Source organism: Podospora anserina, chromosome 1, assembly GCF_000226545.1.
Source record: "Podospora anserina S mat+ genomic DNA chromosome 1, supercontig 4".
Taxonomy (NCBI): domain Eukaryota; kingdom Fungi; phylum Ascomycota; class Sordariomycetes; order Sordariales; family Podosporaceae; genus Podospora; species Podospora anserina.
This window is the reverse complement of record NW_001914853.1, coordinates 755,481-774,643: the sequence shown is the minus strand read 5'-3', so window position 1 is coordinate 774,643 and position 19,163 is coordinate 755,481. Positions and strand designations below refer to the sequence as shown.

Genomic DNA, 19,163 nt, shown 5'->3' with positions numbered 1-19,163 from the left:
ACACTCAGGGAAGCAAGAAGATACAAATTCACGTTCAGAAAATTGGGAGGCACGTTCGCAAACAAAACGGCAGAATTCCCTTCCTGTGTTGGCGAGCGGTCTGCATTGACTGGAGGTCGCACCCAAAGAACTTCGATTAGAATCCGACCAGGCAAAGCTTTTCAAATCAACTTGTTGATATTGCTTATCGAGGGGAGAAGCAGCCTAGTGTAGGACCATTTATGGCGCAAAGGACATTAATGACGGATGCAGACAAAGTGTGTTAGGGTTAACCTCTGAGAGCTTAGCAGGCGCCATATAGCTTTCAGATCTCGTCTCAATATTCACCAAATTGTCCAATGGCTTTGTGGTCTTGAACGTTCATCCCAGTTAACCCGTGGTTCCCACGTTAGGATGAAATTACCTGTAGTATGGCTGCAAAGAGCAATTACGACCGCACCTTCCCAAAGTCCTGCCTGCTTATTTGGCCTCGGGCCACACATTCCATTTTCTCTTGCCAAATCCGACAGCTTGAAAAAAAAATTCTCGATCACTGTCCAGACTTTGCACCACAGCAAACCTTTCGACTGAGCTTTTTTCCCATGTCAACAGCCCTTTTGCACCTGGGATCATCCTTTTCTCCGCCCAACTCCCCACCGTACACCCGACATTTCGTTTTCAATGGCGACTACCGGCCTTCTTGATCTCTATGCTGTCGTGCCAGCCTTTGGGCATTGATCCCTCGTTCTGAAGTTTGCTGAGTTTAAGCAGTTCTTTGAGAATCCTTGATTTTCCCCGGCCAACCAGGGCCACAATGGTAACGCCATTGTACTCAACAACCTCGCGTTGCTGTTTCGTGCCCACCATTTCTTTCTCGAAATGCGAGGAGATCCCAAGTATGACAAGATAATCGGTGGGACACTTGGCAACGCGCCACTTTCTGGCGGATTCATTGCGATTCAACAAAATATGTTGAGCGACCGTGCTCAGTATCTTGCCGAACATGAAGGCCCTTCAATGCCCCGCCATCTCAATGATAGGCAGCAATATATAATGAAGCTGCTTGACGACATCGCAGGTGTGGAGAAGTTTCGGCCGAGCATTGGAGCTCAGGACAGACTTGCCGACACTCGAACAGACTGGGCAGCGTTTCTTGAAACGCTCAAAACTGATGGGAAAATTGAGGGTAGTCACTCGGACTGCTACTACAGTCCCACCGCAAGTGACTCGGAGTCTGCTCAGTCAGATGAGGGTAAGTAACTGTCCTCTAATGCGACCTTGATCCTGAACTGATCGCTAACACACTTTACCTCTGAGAAGAAACGAACCTTCGCTATGCCCGGCCTCCGAGGCGTCACAGAAGACCCATTGTGTATAGCCCTGATGTTACGAAGCTCGCCGGCGAGCTTGCTAGACACGCTCATGCAATTCAAAAGGCGTTTCATGACTTCGACGAGTCTGGTAGCGTGTTGCCAGCACCATTTCGGGAGCTCTGCCAGGGCTTCAATTTCATTCAGCGTTGCAGCAAACGCATCCAAGAGAGTTGCACCACTGTCGATGCAGCAACCAGCAAGGTCGACCAGCATGTCGAGGATGCGGCAGCTGTTGTCTCTGAAACAGACAGTCTGTTTTTGGATCAGTTAAATTGAGCTTTCCTAATTTGTTTGTTCCTGTATGTTTACCTTCTTATACTCTGGGCGGTTAATGGAGAATGGTTGACTGACTCTAAACTAACTAGATAGGCCGAGGCTTTGAAGATCTTCTGCAAACCAAAACTCGAATTGGGCGTACATGCGTCCTTTGGGAAATGCTGAAATAGCTTGCAAGGTGATGGCCAGGGTACGCCATGGTGTTGTTACATGAGTTCGCTAAGATGGATATATTGTAGAGTGCATCTGGGTATCAACAGCGTCTTTTGGGAGAGAAGACAGATCTCGGATTTGTTGAATAGCATAGCGTAGGAAAGAATGGATTAATCGTAACATTATCAACTGTTAGTATATACAAAGTCAGATTCCAAGGGGATAGTTGACTGCTGACCGCGGCCTCGAGATGTAGCAAAGGGGTAATCGATGACAAAGGCTCAGGGCCTTATTTATACTTCAGCCACCACCTCCTAGCTACCACGTTATATACCACGGCTCTTGAATAGCCCTCTAAACTGGTGGACTAATTGCTTGGCACGGCTTTTAGAATTTAGTTTAGAGTTCGGCTTGGCCTGGCTCTGAAAGCGAGGTTCAGAGGGCCTATTTTTGAACGAAAAGTTCACGCCCTTAGTGTCGTTCTCAGTCCTGTAAATCCACCAACCAACCACAGGCTGGATCGTGTCCCGCAGAGGTGTAACTCTACCAGAAGCTGATGCAGGTACAGAGTCGTCCACGCCAAATCGTTCGTTATATGTTATCCCTCGAATGCCCACCGATCCCGCCACCATCCGGCTGTGTATCTCATCACGGAAGTACACAATCTTAACCGGAACTGCAGCGAAGCCGTTAGGAATCTCCTCCGTCTTAGCATAGCCATATTTGACTCCGTCAAGGGTCAGTCTGCTGGGCCAGTTGTTATCGCCATCGTACGTGCACTGGCCCAGCGAATCCCAGAAACAAAAGGCTGAGATCCAGCCGGTGAGGTCATCCGTCCCGCTATCGGACTCTCGATCTACGGAGCGGGCCCAGAAACTGAGCACATCCGGGTCTCTTGGGTTGTCGAAGCTGGCGATGAAGCGGCGGATGATGGGGCCAAGCAACAGGCCAAATGTTGTGGGCTCCTTGCCGAGACGGGGCAAACCATCGAGTCGTTTGAGAATCTTCTCGTAGTCCACGCGCTCACCCAGAAGGGTAACGGAGGGCATACCACAGCACGTGTAACAGGTGTAAGCGAAGTATTCCTTTAGCCCTCCCATCATAAGGATGCTGCCAACCACGAGATCGTTGTCGGTAGTGGTGGTGAAGTTGGGGATGATCCACTGACGAAAGTCTGGGTCGAGCACATTCTCCTGGAGTAGGTGCGTCATCTTCTTGGCAAAGACGCCAAAGTCAACGTTCTCGAGACCACCGCCTTGATCGTCCATCTCAATCGAAAGTTCCTTCTTGCCTTCGTGGGCTACAAATAGGGAGCGTAGAGCTTCGGCGTTCTTGTTCATGTAGAAACTGAGCTGTGTAAGAATGGCGAACCAGATGTCCTCGGGACGGAGGACAACATGGTGATGATAGCTGTACGCATGAACCATGGTGTTGACGAAGCCGTTATTGGAAGGCGAGACGAAGCTGTCGGCCAAGTCCTTATCGTCGAAGGCGAGGGAGCACTGGAGAATGCCTTTGCTCTGGCTATGCTCTTCGTGCGACACTCCAGCGAGGAGGGCACTCGAACTAGTCGCCTTCGGGTTCACGTACTGGGGCCCTGTCTCATTCTCACGTCGAAAGGAACTATCAACCTTGAGCTCTCGGTCCCACGCCTCGGGCCATGTGTTCCCGGTCTTGATTGTGACAGGCATGACGTCTACGGTCTATGTGCCAACTAGGTACGGTAGGTATGGGTGGAAACAACGGAGAAATAGCGCACTGAACGTCGCCTTTTATATATCAAGTGTCGGCGAGGTCTAGTTGAGCGACGCAGTCAATCGAAGGAAGTTGCGATCTGGCACTGTCGAGGATACGCGCCTTTGCTAGCACTAGGCAGCAGCATGCGGGGACAGGTCCACTATCTGGTCCCTAACCCTTGATTTCGGAGCAAGGTGCCTAGGTATATCAATAAGAAATTTGCAGTTGAAATTCAACAAAAAGGTCCCGTGGCGCAGTGGTCTTGAGTGTTTATCACATAGCATTCTATTGATAAAATTACCCGCAGTGCTTAGCGTTCTATATCTGCATGGTTCGAGTCCAATGTCTGTCACCTCTTGCCGATGTCCCCCCCGAGCACCACTTTCATCTGATTCACTTTCATTTCTCTTTGATTATGACCATGTAAGTAGACAGGTACACGGTATCGGTTGCCTTGAGATGTTGATTTTTTTCTTGTTGTCGTTGAAGAATACAAGCAAACGCACCGCAGTAAGCCCGTGCAAACGAAGGGCATCGTCAGCTCTCCTGGTAATAAACGGCTTTCTGGCGTGTGTAAGCTGTCAAGATAAAGTTGCTCTGCGTTTGCAAACGGTACTTCAACAATCACAAGCGCCGAGTGTATCATCCAAGCCTCTAGATAAATAATGAAGTTTGCATGGTAAAAAAGAAAGCTTGGGCGGTGATGAAAAAGGACTGGGTAATGATAAAACTTTTGAGGGTTGGGCTCAGATGAGGATAATCTGTCTGTCATGTAAGAGCTGTCTTAATCATTTGTATTACTGAGTACGGATATTAAGTTTTTCTATAGGTAATTAGGTACTTCCTCGCCGAGTCATATTTTTTTCTTCTGTGGGCTTTTTTCCCTGTTCATTAGGACTGCATCACAGCATCGATTTATGTCATGCAACAAATATCACCACATTAACACGAGACAAGTACCGCTATGCAGTATCCGAGTAAGTCAAACAGATCAAAAATGTATGAGTGACATATACGAGTCGCTTGTGTGACATTGCTATGCTCAACTAACAAAGTAAATCCAAATGATCGTGGCTACGGCATAAGATGAGCAATGTTGCTGCGCATGGTATCCCAAACAAACTAAAAAGAAAAAAACGCGAGCAAAACACACCTGTTTCATGAGTCACTATAATATCGCTTAGTTGGGAGTAGGAGTGGGAAGAGCCTCATCGTCCTCTTCGTCTTCCACGTCAGTCTCAACGGGAGGCTCATCCTCCACGTCGGTGTCAGTGGGCTCAGCATCCACGGCAGTGGACACAGGTGTGGGCTCCTCATCCTCCTCGTCACCGCCGGGGAGAGTGGAAGTGGGAGTTGGGGTCTCAGTGGTAGCAGTGGGCTCCCCATCGTCCTCTTCCTCAGCAGGGAGGGTAGGTGTAGGAGTAGGTGTGGCAACAGCCGATGTCGTGGTTGGGGGAACAGTGGCATAGTACAGGTTCAACCGGTCAACAGCACCGCAGAGCTGTGTCGAGTCACCGGCGCACCGGAAAGTGCAATCGCTAGCAGGTGCCACCTCTCCGTAGAGGGTGTTGCCACAGAAGCATTCCCTGCCGAACTCGACACCAAAGAAGTTGAAGTCCTTGCAAATGGCGGCGCATGTCTCGACTGTCATGTTGTCGCTACGCTCCACGACATCGCGAAGGGAGCGGTCGCCAACCTGATCGGTCCAGCAGGCCTGGTAGTTGAAGCCGGTGACGCTGAGCGGGCTTTCCGGATCCGGGAGACACTGGGCGTTAGAGTAGACGTTCAACCTGTTGGCGTCGCCGCAGACCTGGTTGTAGTTGCCGGCGCAACGCATCGCGCACTCGGCCTGGGGAACCTCCTCGGCTGTTGGCTCCAGTGTGTCACCGCAGTAGCATTCTTCCGCAAATGAGACGCCAAAGTAATCGTATCCGGAGCAGGAGGCCGCGCACTTCTCCAAGGTCATCTGTGAGTCGTAGGTGGTCTTGCCTCTGAGCGAACGCTGACCAACGGCATCGGTGAAGCAGCCAGCGTATTCGAAGTCGCCAACATTTTCAGGGGAAGGAAGAGGGGATCCCCAGACATTGATCCGGCCGCCGGCACCGCAGAGCTGAGAGTCGTCTCCGGAGCAAGGGAATGAGCAATCTATTTCAAGGGCAGGGTTCTTTGGCTTGGAGTTTCCACACCAGCACTACAGAGACGAAGTCAGTGTTTAACTCTAATATTTATGCAGGGCAACGACAAGACTTACCTCTCTGCCATACTCGAGACCAAAGTAAGAATAGTTGGAACAGTGGGCAGCACACTTCTCAGCTGTCATATCACTCGCGCCCAGGAGGTTGTTAGGGAGCACACGGGGTCCCTCGTCAACAAAGCAACCGAGGTAAGGTGTGCTCAGGGTGGCGGGGGCTCGGGGAACGTAGAGTCCGTTGGTGTAGAGGTCGACACGGTTACCGGCGCCACAATTCTGTGCTGGGTTGCCAGCGCACTGCATAGAGCACTGGGTATCACTGACGGGCTGGGCAGTGTAGGAGTTTCCGCAGTAGCACTCACGGCCAAATTCGAGGGCAAAGTACTTGTGCCTAAAGCAGAAGGACGCACAGCTCTCGACGGTCATGGCATCACTGGCGTAGGTAGAGGCGGACAGAAGACGTTGGCCATTGACGTTGCTGACGAAGCATCCATTGCGGGTTGACGAAGTGCCCTGGCGTTTGAAGACATTGCCGTGAGGGACGGCCTGAGAAGCGGCAATAAGGCAAAAGAGAGACACAGCCCGCAGGCCAGAAGATGAGCGAGTGGAAGCCATTGCTAGATTGTCTTGCACAGTTAACGAGAGGCAATGCGGTGCGGTGATGAAGAGAGCGCTGGGGGTCCGAGATTATGGTGATAGCAGGGAAGGGGCACTGCCCATTTATCTGTGTTGATTTTCCACCCTCATCGAACCTCTGTTGCTCTTGGGGGACTTGGCTGAGAAGCTGCAGGAGGGAAATTGGAGTTCGATAGTGTCGACTCCATCATCATTCAAGGTCAGGGGTCTGGGACGCCACCTCGCATGTCTTGCATTCTGTGGAGTCGGCGCCTCCCAGCGCCGCACATGACTGTGGAATGCAGCACAAAACCGGTCAATAAATCTGATTTCCATAATCTCTTCCTTACAGGTGGCGTTTATGCTAGAACTATTGGGGAAAATACATTCGCGGTGGTCGTACAGCAAAGCTGTAGCTGCTGTGGGCTGGGCTCGGACGTCGTGGTCCCAAACGGGGATAGACGAGACGAAGCTGTGGATTCAGCTGGTGCTGGAGACTAGCCCTAGCCGGATTCGGAACGGGCGGACGAACTCGACCGGACCGTTGGGTCTAGGAATCTAGAAGAAATCGTAAGACAGCAAATTCCAGGCAGTCGGATTCTTCATGTGATGTGTCTTGCTGGAATGCCGGTGGGGGCCAGATGGAACTCTCATCTTCGAGGGATGATAGACCTGATCGGTGGTGTTTGACTCATCCCAAAGACAGCGACAAACACTGATAGAAAGTAAACATCGCCAACAAAACACAGGCTGAAACCTTGACAAGACACCTGTCACTGTCCAAGCTCCCCAAAAACGTGGGAAACCGAAACAAGCTTTTTTCTCGGACGAGCGACCGGTGCTGCCCCACAAAAACAGCAATTGGGAGCTTCAATTGGCTGCAGTCCGCTAGCCTAGTGGGTCCCACAAACACGATGTCGTCCTTAATTGGACCGCAGGGACCCGCCATCTCGTGGGAGCCAGCTCCACTTTCCACTTCATCGAGAATTGGGCCAATTTTGTGATGCACACGATGCTACCATGATCCAGCCTTGGGAAAATCGGCTCGAAAGATCCTGCCGAGGCCTCGTCTGACTCTTTCTGCTAGTGTCTCGGCTTTGTGGCTTCTTTGGGTCTTCTGGGTGTTCTATTCTTGTTCATCACATTCCTCAGCAATCATGTCTGGCCCAAGCACATGGTCGACGATCCAGATGACTCGATGTCTCAAATACCATCCCCGAAGAATGGGCCCAGCATCAGCAATGATCTGTATATACTAGTCAAATATGTTCCCTTGCCTCGTGTCGGCGATATGCTCTCGGCCTTCTGTTGGCCCAGGCCCTCAATCAATGTCTCGGTGCCTTCACCGAGTCTGAGGATTCATACCAGAACATCATGAAGAAAGCCAATTCGGAGCCTTATCAGTGACTTATGACTCGAGTATGTGGTCATTTGGAAGGTGAAGAAGTCTCATGAGTGTGACTGAGGTCACCAGGAAGTTCCAGGGCAGTGCACTTGGTTTTCTCCCCGAGCCGACATTTTTGGGATTTCCTCACCGCCAGGTCTGCCAGGAATGAAAGTCGTAATAGTCTAGAGCCTTGCTTCAAGTTCAAGTTTCTCCGACGATAGCCACGGCACTGGGGTTCCTTGCTTGACTCTTTGGGAAGCAAGCACTGGGTTAAATCGCGACACGCACATGCCACCTCCAGTAGGTGCGTCAGGAATGGGTAAGGGGTGTTGGGGAAGACTTTCGATGGAAGGACACGAAACAAATCAATAATGTTGGTTCTTTCAATCCAACATCTTTTCAGATCAAGTCCTCGGCCATTCTCTCATTTATACTTTGAAAAAGTGCACCTGAGAATGTGGAACTTCTACCCTGGATAAAGAAAGCAAGTGGGTAGGAATGTCTTGATTCTTCAGCCGAGTACATCTGAATTTAGTCAATCAAAAATCACAATAGCGCACCCAAGGGGTGCCAAGGTTGATTAAAGACGTGATTGTTTTGATGCTTCTGTAACGGGCCTCCCGGTGCAGTGGCTTAGGTCGGGGGTGGTATCCCTTAATTGATAGGTGCTACATGGAGGGTTTGTTCTTTCGGTAGAGGCAGTAGTGACTCTCTGCGGGTGGAGCTAATCCTCAAACACAGAGCACAGTACTTAAATGAGATTCTGGGAGCAGTAATTCAACAAAATTAGCCTGATGGTGTAGTAGTTTGTGTGTTCCGCAGTTAATCCCTAGTTTCTAGGTTACGAGAAGTCAACCCGCAGTATCGGCCGGTATTGCCTTGGTTCAAACCCAACACAAAATATTTTTTTAAGTAGGTAGCCCTTTTTTTATCCTTCCGTGGTAAGCTATGGATCTTTGTCCCTTATGTATAACATCTTTTAAAGTTGAGAACCGGGAATTCTCCCCACCCATACTCTTAACGAAAAATATAATTGCGGCTCTCTAAACACACAGCAAAGCAAGAGATGCACATTCCCTGACTCTGATCTACAACTTGACACAAGTCACCCAACATTATCGAGGTATCTATCACTGATCCTGATACTATTATTGATGTTAGCTTTTCAGTCTTTGCATTGATTGCAGGCCTGTTCCGGTACTTCTCTGCTCTTTGCCTTCCTTCGGCTCGCTTCATTATGTGCCTTACTCACCGCCCCCTTTGGCGGTATTATGTAGGATTAGCCCATCGGTGCCCATTTCCAGTAGAATTATCTGATTATTCTTCCATCTCTCCCACAGTTAATGAGAAAAATCAGTGCGTCCATTCGGGTTTAAATTGATAACTAGATGGGTGCTTGTTAAGGTTATCCAAGAACCTCTGGTCTTATCTATCATGCATCGTCTTTAATTATCAATGAGCGCCTGATATTTATAAATAGGTGATCAAAATACCTGTGATAGCCTACCTAAGTATTCTTCCAGACCCAATATGTATCTTCTAACTTACGTTTGGGCAATATTCCTCGCACGGAAATATCTCCAATCGTTTTGTGGCATGGCCGGTCCAGAGATGGTGCTACCCGTACTGTGATGGCTTACAAGCAGACAAATCGACACCAGAGGCAGCAAACCGGCATGTATTATGTGAGTGACACTTGAAACACGACCCCAAGGACCCCATAACAGCAACCAAGAGCAACTGACGACAATGACCTTGGTGATGTGGCCCTCCATGGTTCTTTCCGTAGAGTTCAGCTTGTGTCGCCCTCCTCCTTCCTCGTTGCTTATCTCCCTTTGATCTTACTGGTTATCTCTGCCTTTCCACACATTTCTTCAATGGAATTGATGAAAACTCTTTTCTCCTATTTGCTTCCCATTCTTTTAACCCACTTTCAAACGAGAGGCCTTTTGTTCTTATTTATTTCTCAGTTTCACGACTCCAAAGCCCGCCACCAAATCGATTCGCAGTGTGTGTTCTCCTGATCACCTGGGCACCTGCCAGCGTGTATATGTATGTATACACAGTTTTAATCTCGACTAGCCTGATTGCTTTGGTATTTGGCTGACTAGGTACTTTCCAGACCCCGTATTTCCCCTTTCCTGTCGATCGCCAGTTTCCCGACTCGAAAGATGCCTCTCGCCGATCCAAGCACGATTTGGCTGGACCTTTCTTCCGTTTGCCCGGGGTTCAGTCGCGGTCGTCTGGTGGTTGTGAAAGCAGATGATCATGACCTTCGTCAGTTTTTTGAGGATCCGTCTTTCTTCCCCCAAATTTACCAGGCCAATGAGGTTATTTTGAATAACCTGACTCTGCTATTCAAAGCCCATCATTGGTTCATTGAGTTACTTGGGAACAGAAGGCATTCCAAGATTGTGGCAGCAACGCTGGGGTACTCGCGCTTATACGCCAGGTTTAGCTCGATTTTTGATAAATTTCTCACCAATCGGAAGCTTTACTTGGCCAGCAACGAATGCCCCCGGTTTCCGCTGAATGCGAGGTCCACACAGGTGTATATGTTGAGGATCATTGACGACACCCTCAAGTTTGGCAGGGTTGGATCATTACTCGGCGCCAACTATCGTCTTGCGGACTGCAAAGAGAGATGGCAGGACTTTTTGAAGGAGTTGAAAGTCACCGGAGATATGACCGTCGGGGATAGTGACTCGGACTGGACATCTGGGTCTGAGGAGGAGAGCGATCTCGGTAGAGGTATGTGTTTACATCAGCTTTCCAATCACTCAGGGGAAGCTAATTAACACATGACTGGACTTGTCACCAGATTCCCCGTTCAGCTGATGATCCGACCAGCTCGGCTAGCGGAGCACCCAGTTCAGAATCCTTGGTTTCCGGCCCGGCCTCGGTGCCGATTTGAGCCACGTGGATGCAGCTTCTTCTCCCGATGACCCTGCCTCCGGTCCCGACCCCGGTCCAGGCTGGGTGGTTGAGCCGGCCACCCCCAAAGCCACCCGTAATCGGCTTGTGCCTGGCGCGGGTATCCTTGCCTTCGCCGACGGGTTAGAGGCCAACTTGCCGATGATGTTGCGACTGGTGAGGGAGTTTGAAGAAGCCGGTGAGCAGCTTCCCAGGTCGGTCACCGATGTGGTTGCGACCTTTCGGGATTGCTGTGTTGTCTTGGAAGAGTGGCCCCGCCATGAAGGTCCCGGCCAAGTCCAGGATAACTTGATGAGCAGTGGAGAAGATGCGGGGGACTCCGATCACGATAGTCTTTTCGTCACACCGTAAGACCGGCCTTTCTTTGTTTTGCTATTTGCTTTTCTTTTGTATGTATCTTTGTATTGGTTTCGGTTTGCAAGATGCTGACTCGATAAGCAGCAACCAACGATTCAAGCAGTCCAGTAGTGAGGACGATTGGGCCTGGGGATTTGGGGGCTTTGGAAGATTATTGTCAATTTGATTCGGCCAAGGTCAAGATAGTCAACTTGAATTGTAGTAAAAGAAGGGCTGGAAATTTCACCAATTTACAGTCAAAGATCGAATTATCTATTCAATATCGCCTTTTCGTTTGTCATTCAATATTTTGTAACAACTAATAATATCATTAGTCACCCCCATCCCCGTACCTTTAAGTCGTTGGCCACAGCTAATTATTTTGAATTCTTTTTTAGTTAACCCAAGCTAACGATTACTCTAGAACAAGCCGTTATACCTTGGGAACCATCATGAGCAAAACTTAATTTTCAATTAATTTGATAACAGAATCCTAATACCCAAGGGCACTTGCCACAACCTTGGCCTCAAGTCCTTTGCAGCCAATCCCAAGCGGATGCAGAAAGGTGACCTCAAGCGTGATGGCAACATGAATAAAAGGGTAGATAATATCAAAAGCTTCCCCAGCTACCCCTATACCTTCCGGAGCTAGTCGCCGACCGGACTACTGCACCTTGGTCTTCATTGTCGATTTGCTTTGGCTGGATCAAACTTGAACGATCTCCAAGCATATATCTTCATAAACCACCAATCCCAAGGGAGCAGTGCTGGGAGGTGAAACCTTTTGAGCCTCAATCTAGAGACATCTGTTCTCAGCGTGGCGGTTATGCTAGGGGCCAGGGGCCTATCATAAACGTCTTCAAAGTTAAATCAGGATGAACAAGCAACGATTTATGCCTTTCAGAGAACATATATCCTATTATATTTTGATAAATCCAAAGCCGTTTACTTGTTCGGCTTGTAGGTATCAAACAGACAACCAACACATAGAGCTGAGATGAGACAATCCGCCACCAAACGATGACAACTAGGCTGACGCCATAGATCAAAGAAAATAGAACAGTAAGGTAAGTAGTACTTTGCGGTCGGGGATCTCACCCCAAATCCATCAAAGACTGTTGGGTATCTGCAAGAGGACATGTATGTAAAGTGAAAAAGAAAATGCGTTTTGCTGTCCGTTCCCATTCCCATTCCTGCCAAACCCCGCCGGAGGGCAAGGCCATTATTTTCCAGCCCAACTCAACAAAACATATTCAAAGAAAAGAAAACGCTGATGAGCGTGTATGGCGGGTGTCCAATTCAGAATGTGCAATATCTCTCTCGTCCATTTGTCACACCCTCAAAAGTGCAATGCCGGCCAAAGCATCGAATAATCTCCCGACATATCCCGTACCTCCGAGTCCACCGTTCCCGGCCGCTTATGCTCCGCCTCATCCTCCACATGCTGATGTTGCCCATGAAACTCCTCCACCATCTGCTTTGGAGGTGGTTGCGCACAAGTCGCCCCCGTAGCCAAGTCTTCGATCCCATGCTTATCCTTCTTATGTTTCTTGAGATTATCCAATCGACTAAACGTCTTCGTGCAACCCACCACATCACACGACAACCTCAACCCTTTGTGTGTGTTTTTATGCTTCCGTAAATACCCCTTCAGGTTCTCCCTCACGCCTCGGGGCTTCCATTGACACTCATCACAGACTAGATCCTCCGGTGCCGGCTCAAAGGGTGTTCGGAGCGACAGAGAGTGAGGATCGTGGTCTGTCTGCGGTGACAGGGAATCTACATGGCTGGCGTTTGTCCCTGGTGAGTTGTAAACCGGCGTCATGCCTGCTTGCATCGATTCGTGGCTGAGAGCTCGTGACATCGGATGGGCGGAGGATTGCGGGATCGGGAAGAACGGTGATGCGTGTCGACATGGCGAGGTGGGCGTTGTAAGACCGCTTGTGACGTCTCTAGTCATCATCCCATCAATGACACCAATCGGAGACTGCATCTGGAAGCAGGTACCCGATCCTGTGGTAGTAGGCACTGCTCGGGCTGTTTCGATTCCAAGCTTGTTTCCCCACCAGCCGTGGTTCAGGCTTTCATTTGATACCGGCGAGCGAAGTTCGGTTGGTGTTAGGTCTGCCCCGTTCATGTTTATGGGTTCATCCAACACCATTGCGGAGGGTGGTGGCTGGGCGGATACTGGAGATGGTATTCCATTAAACGATGCGTGTGTGCCAAACATATACTGCTGTTGCTGTTCCATAGTTGTTGGGACCTGGACCGACGCCACAGGAGGTGGGAATCCGTTCAAGCTAGGTGTGAACAGCGTGGTCTGAGAAGTGTTTTGGGAGATCGCCTTCGAAGAACCGGTGTCCAGTGTAGATGAAGGTGTGACAGATGGAACACTAGAAGGCATGTTCCCAAGTTGGTCAGCACTAAACCCTGGCCAAAACAAACCATTGCCATCGATTGCTGGTACACCCGCAGGTAGCAACGGTGGCTTATGGTGAGTGGAAAAGGCCGTGGGATTTCCGTGGCCATGGGTTTGGTAATGCAGATGATGCTCAGAACATCGGCTTGTAAATGTGGTGCTTGGGGTTGAGGACGCCGCGGTACTCGGCCGACTGTCCATCGAGTACTCGTTCTTGAAATGGATATCCGGGGCGGGATTTTGTTTGCGCGGATCTCTTTTGGTCAGAGTAGCAAAACCCTTGATTTTCGAACCAAGACTCCGCTTTCTCCGCACCTGCCCTTGCTCATTCCCAGAAGCTTGCTGTGACTTCACGGCCGCCCATTGTTCCCATTCCTTATCGCTGGTGGGAAATGTGTGCCAATGGTTACACTTGTCGCAGGTGAACTCGCCGGTCGAAATCTCCGAGCAGGATAGGAGGTGTTGAATGAGTTGGAGCGGCCCGGGGAAGGGCCTGTGGCACCTCGTCATGGGGCATGCATAACTCTGCCGTGGTTGATGAGAGGAATGCTCGACGAGTTCCCGAATGAACATGAGCACCATACGTGCCACTGCGCCATTCTGTATTATCTTTTCCTCATACCTAGACGGTGGGTGCAAGTTAGTTCTGTCAGGGCGTCGAGGACAAACGGCGAGCAAGGGAGACGGTCACTTACGGGCAAGTCGTCACGCAGTGATCCATCATCGGCGGCTGTGTTTGTGGAGGATGCATGGCATGGTGATGTTGGTGATGGTGATGGCCAGCGTGTATAGCTGCCGTCGAGTAGAGTCCGTCATGGTGCATTGCTCGATGTTGAAAATCCGACATGGGAGCAGGCGCAACGTGGCTGGCTCGCGGGGTGCATAGGCTGCATCACTGCATCGTGGAACCAGACCAGACTAGCGGGATCCCAGAGAGGAAAGGTAGAGGGTCGTGTCTCGGCCTTTTAGGGGATCAGGAGCGCCTTGAGAACACGGACGAGGGGGAGAAAGGCAGTGTAGAGTCGCACAAGGTACAACGCCACGGGAGAAAGGGCCTTCTTGTTCTCCACGTTCTCCACGGACGGCTCCCGCTGTTCTGGATGCACACAACAGACAGTACCAGACACCCCCCCAGACAGGCGCGGCAGTTGTGTTGACAGTGTAGTACCCGCCGTCAGGAGCGGCGGCCAAAACCAGGTGCGCAGCGTACCACCACTGGAGCAGCCCCAGTGTCAAGTCTGGTGCTCTGCAACTCTGCACCTCTGCCACCTGCTGTCAAGTCGTCCCAGCACAGAAGTGACAGAGGACCAGTGGATGTCGGGGCTGGCCGCTGAGGTCAACTAGCGGAATTGACGTCAATTCATCTAGATTGCCATACAATCAATCCGATGGATTTGACCCAAATTTGGCAGATGAAGACCGGGAGGTACGTAGCTATCGCGGGAAGGGCCTGGTGTATATGGAGGAGAGTGGAAACTGTATCGAGAGTGTATTGAATGTGGAGAAAAGGGGGCCAGAGAGGCAGCGAGTAAGAAAAGGGGGCTGAGGGGTTGGGGGACAACGGAATCTGTAAGTATGTAGTAAGCCTCAAGAGCATAGCCAAGCAGAGAAAAACTGGACAAAGAAGTCGCAGATAGAAAGAGCCCCTCTCGCTGGGATGTTGCTGGGCCAATTGTGATGTGTGTGGGTTGGTGAGGTGGGACAGGCGAGGAGGTATGACGGCGGGGAGATGGGGACTACTACTAGCGACTGGTTGGTGGACTTGGCATCGACTCTGTATCGTGGAATAAAATGCAACCTGGCTCCGATGGGCACTGGAAGTTGTGATCGGACTCGGGTGAGGTGTTTGGCAGACGAAAACGGTTGGACAGCGATATTAAGTTGGTTGCTTCAGGTTTAGATGACAAGAGAGTGAATGGGCGGCTTTGCAATAAAGGACCGTGTTGTCCCCCCGTCTTTTTTCTTGCGAGACCGAAACCTGCGCAGCTAACGCAGAGCTGTGATTGATCAGATTGATTGCCGCGCCCGTGTATGGTGCGAGCATGCGAGGGGTTTGCTAAGTTAATGCTGGGTAGTGCTCGGCCAGAATAGCCGGGAGATGTGCCTGCCGATGCTGGATGGGGGCGCAACCTCAACAGCAAAATGTCATGCAGCCGTTTCCTGTCCAGGTGAGCACGTTCTAATAAAGCGGTTCCCACACTTTCAATTTCGAGAACATGCAGCAAGAGCACCTCGTCCAGTCCACGGACCATCCAATGCACAACTTCCCCTTCCCTGACATCCCGAGTTTCCCGACAGCGACATGGATGACCTCAGCTGTGAGGAACTGACTGTCAGCGAGTTGTTCCTCACTTAGTTCCTCGCCATAGCCATCCCCATATGATCCATCAAGGTTCTAGCAGGGGCGCAGAGAAAAGAGCGGGTTGTGCTCTTTCGGCAGAAAAGGGTATTCGGTGGTTAAGCGTAGCGAGACGAGCAACTTTATGTTGGTGTGTACGGAGTACCTACTGGGGAAATTATCGGAGCCAACTTCTATGCCCACATCCCGCTCACCAGGTCCAGCCAGCAGCCAGCAGCCAGCAGCCAGCCCGCCGACGCCCGCCCACCATTGCGATCACCAGATCCTCCCGAGCGGGCACCGAACCCTTGGGACGAGACCGACCACGATGAGGACCTCCCCCTCCAACGTCAAAAGAATATGGCGGGCGTGGGATGGAAAGCAGCCAAGACAGAGCCAAGCCGTCGTCGTCGTGGGCCTATTTCCCGACTTGTTTTTCTTTTGGTTCGCAATACCAGTCTGCCATGCAGCCCCAGTCAGTTCGTCTTATCGGTCAGAGCCCGCCTGCTGCGCACCCCCAGCAGGTAACTGCAACTGCGTCGATGCCAAAATTGGAAGCTGTGGACAGGCTAAAAAGGCGGGAAGGTGAACAGCGACACGGCCCAGGCTAAATTGAATTCTCTCCTCGCTAACAAGCAAACCGTCTCTTGGCAGGAAGCACTTCCCCAGAGAAAAGAGGTTGATGTAACCTACTCCAACTCGTGTCATTATTTGCCGACGATGGTGCCGCTTTCCGGGCTGAGTTTCGTTGCGGTTCGCGCCCGAGATGCCCGGCGACATGTTTTGCGGAGATCACGCGGCATTCAAGGCCTGCGCTTGGGGCCATATATCTCTCTTGCATCATTTTGCATCTATTTTCTGGATTCTCTCTCGGGTGTTGTCTCCGCGGTCTATACTCTCCGTTAGCAACGGGTGTGGCTCGCACTATTGAGATGGTTGTTTAGTGGGGGATGGAGTCCATCCGATGGACTGGTGAGACGGCTGCTCTACGAGGAAACCTACTGATGCAGCTCAAAGCGGTTGACCACCATGATCTCTCAAGCCAAGAAATGTGTCAACGAACAACTGACTCTCTAGGAAGGTAAAAGGAGCCATTGTCTCTTTGAGGTAGGGATCAAAATCCGGCAAGGGAACGTCAACATGTGGCCGTGTGTAATGACGCCAACGGTCATATACATATTGCAACAGCAACAATTTAACTTTCTGGGTATCCTGTATGTGGTAAGCCTTACAAACCCCTTCCCAATTGGGGCTGTTTGAGGATGTCTCGGTCTCTGTGCGTCAGGCCCGAAACGATGGCATGTACACATGCTTGGTTTTTTCAATGGATATAGCAGGTGGTGGTGATCCCCATTCAGCACCATCCTCGACGACAAGCATGTGTCACAAGCGCTTCAATCAGACGCAGCTGCGCCCACCGGGGAGCTTCACCCGGCTGTACCCCATCATACATCCACCAGAACTTTCAGTCATCCACTATCCGTCTAAGCAATCTATAGGCAGCAGAAGCGAGAGACAGCGGCTCGGCGGAATACGCGGACTTGGGGAAGACATGTAACATTACATTGCTTCCTCTTCCGTCCCTCCTCGTTGACATTGTGAGGATTACCCATAATGTCTCGTGATGGGGTTCGGATGGTGAAGGCTTGGAAGGGGCTTGTATAAACGCCATGTCGACCCTGCAGCAATCAGCACATGGCAAGCAGGCAGCTAGAAAGCGATCTCGGTTTTGTTACTGATCTTGCCTGCGGCCCTTCCAGAATCGCGGCATCATTAGGAAGAGTAAGCCACCGTCGTGATGGTTTCCTCTGATAGTCAATATCGACTCGCATAATGACGCCTTGGTAAACTGGTCTCTAGTTTTAGAACGAGAGGGTTTACGAATCTGCCTCGTTTAAACCGGACTTGACCGCTCCGAGCGATGGTATTCAGCTTGCTAATTTAAACAGTCCTACAAAGCTGACGGATGCCTGGCTTTCCAGAAGATTCACCGCCCTATGCTACTCCTTGGCAGGGCTGGCTGACGAGCGGGAAACCCACACATCTCTTCATATCGTTGGTATTTTGATGTTGTCCTTCCACTATCAGCTGCGTTGTTGGAGGAGGCGAAGATTACTGCTCCAAGGCACACACAGTGACAGCTATCCCACCCTTGAGAATTGGTGATCGATAATGGAGTGTTGAAACGGAATGGTACAGCTACGAGACTCGGTACTATCAGCTGTAAGGTGACTTCCCACCCTTGATGCCTGGAGGTTGAATTCCATACGCATGCGGGAGACGCCAAGCTCATGGACTGCTTTGTTGATAAGGACTTTGTGGATTTTTCAAGTAGATCGGCTGCCGCAGTCCTACATCTATCTATTCCGGCCAGGTCAGTCTATTGGATCGACAGTGGGGGTAGGCGAAATGGTGGTTACGCGTCATGATAGTCTTGTCGTTGCCCTGTTCCTGGGGGTTGATCTGGGTTAGGTTTGCAACATTCGCTGGTCACTCACAAGGCATCAGACAATTCAGCAGCCAAATGTGTAATTTTTAATTGGATTAGGAACCTCCCTTAGTAACCACGAGACCCACGTGCATATCAAAGCTACCTAGGTACCTTATCCTCCTCATGATACAAATTGCCGACATGCTTTCTAACTCGAACTTCTCTCAAACGGTATTCTTCCCATGTTAAAGACAAACCACGAACCAGAACTGCAGAATCTGATGCCTATGTCATATAAGTTAGCAATCATGAAACTCTTAAACAACGAAGTTGACGTGCGGCAGAGACACAACACAATATGTCACGCTATTGGATGACTGTCCTTTTTTGGTACAAGAGAAAGCACTGTGTACCAGAAAACAAACGAGAGAAAGTCTCACTGGGTAACAAACAGACTGTCATCCGAGTCCGAGTCTTCCTCCTCAATCCGAAACTCTGTCTGGGCTGCGGTGGCATACCGTTGCAGAAACTCGTGATCATCACGCACTGCAACGCGAAGCCTCGTGAATATGTCTGGGAGGACATTACCGGTGGCGTCGAAGTCCGCGAAATGTTACAAGATAGCTGGCAGATGCTCTGCCAGCCCATCCGCGAGTCTCGCAACATCGGCGTTGTACGGGATCCATGTCGCAGTATTGTGACCTGGAAGTGAATCATGGTAGCTATAGCCTATTGCACTGACATAGCTAGGGCACTGAGGACATTTCTCATACCGTTGTTGGCATTGGGGCCCTCAATGATAGCGCCGCTATCTTCAGACTCTGTGTCCATATCCGTATCGACGATATTCACATTGGCTTTCGTGCTTTGCATAACCGCATCGTTGCTAGTCTCCCAAAAGGTCGTATCAGGATCTGTGTCCCAAGCCCTGAGGTCGCCGGTGTCTTTGACATGCTGGAAGAACAAATGTCATCTTTCGCGGCATTCGGCATGT

General features: G+C 50.5%; 5 protein-coding genes across 5 annotated transcripts; 2 read left to right on the top strand and 3 right to left on the bottom strand.

Annotated features, from left to right (window-relative positions):
• Positions 1-858: 858 nt before the first annotated feature.
• Positions 859-1,628, top strand: PODANS_1_16525 (uncharacterized protein; the record flags this gene model as incomplete). Its single annotated transcript, XM_001907062.1, has 2 exons — positions 859-1,231; positions 1,297-1,628. 2 exons carry the CDS (start codon positions 859-861, stop codon positions 1,626-1,628), a joined length of 705 nt encoding a protein of 234 aa, XP_001907097.1.
• A 479-nt stretch (positions 1,629-2,107) lies between these two features.
• On the bottom strand, positions 2,108-3,472 carry PODANS_1_16520 (uncharacterized protein; the record flags this gene model as incomplete). The annotated part of the gene is made up of 1 exon (XM_001907061.1): positions 2,108-3,472. One exon carries the CDS (start codon positions 3,470-3,472, stop codon positions 2,108-2,110), a length of 1,365 nt encoding a protein of 454 aa, XP_001907096.1.
• A 1,226-nt stretch (positions 3,473-4,698) lies between these two features.
• PODANS_1_16510 (uncharacterized protein) lies at positions 4,699-6,324 on the bottom strand (the record flags this gene model as incomplete). The annotated part of the gene is made up of 2 exons (XM_001907060.1): positions 4,699-5,709; positions 5,770-6,324. The coding sequence occupies 2 exons, from the start codon at positions 6,322-6,324 to the stop codon at positions 4,699-4,701; spliced, it is 1,566 nt and encodes a 521-aa protein (XP_001907095.1).
• A 3,558-nt stretch (positions 6,325-9,882) lies between these two features.
• Positions 9,883-10,996, top strand: PODANS_1_16505 (uncharacterized protein; the record flags this gene model as incomplete). Its single annotated transcript, XM_001907059.1, has 2 exons — positions 9,883-10,462; positions 10,641-10,996. 2 exons carry the CDS (start codon positions 9,883-9,885, stop codon positions 10,994-10,996), a joined length of 936 nt encoding a protein of 311 aa, XP_001907094.1.
• Positions 10,997-12,320: 1,324 nt separating this feature from the next.
• On the bottom strand, positions 12,321-13,982 carry PODANS_1_16500 (uncharacterized protein; the record flags this gene model as incomplete). The annotated part of the gene is made up of 1 exon (XM_001907058.1): positions 12,321-13,982. One exon carries the CDS (start codon positions 13,980-13,982, stop codon positions 12,321-12,323), a length of 1,662 nt encoding a protein of 553 aa, XP_001907093.1.
• Between the last annotated feature and the right edge of the window lie 5,181 nt (positions 13,983-19,163).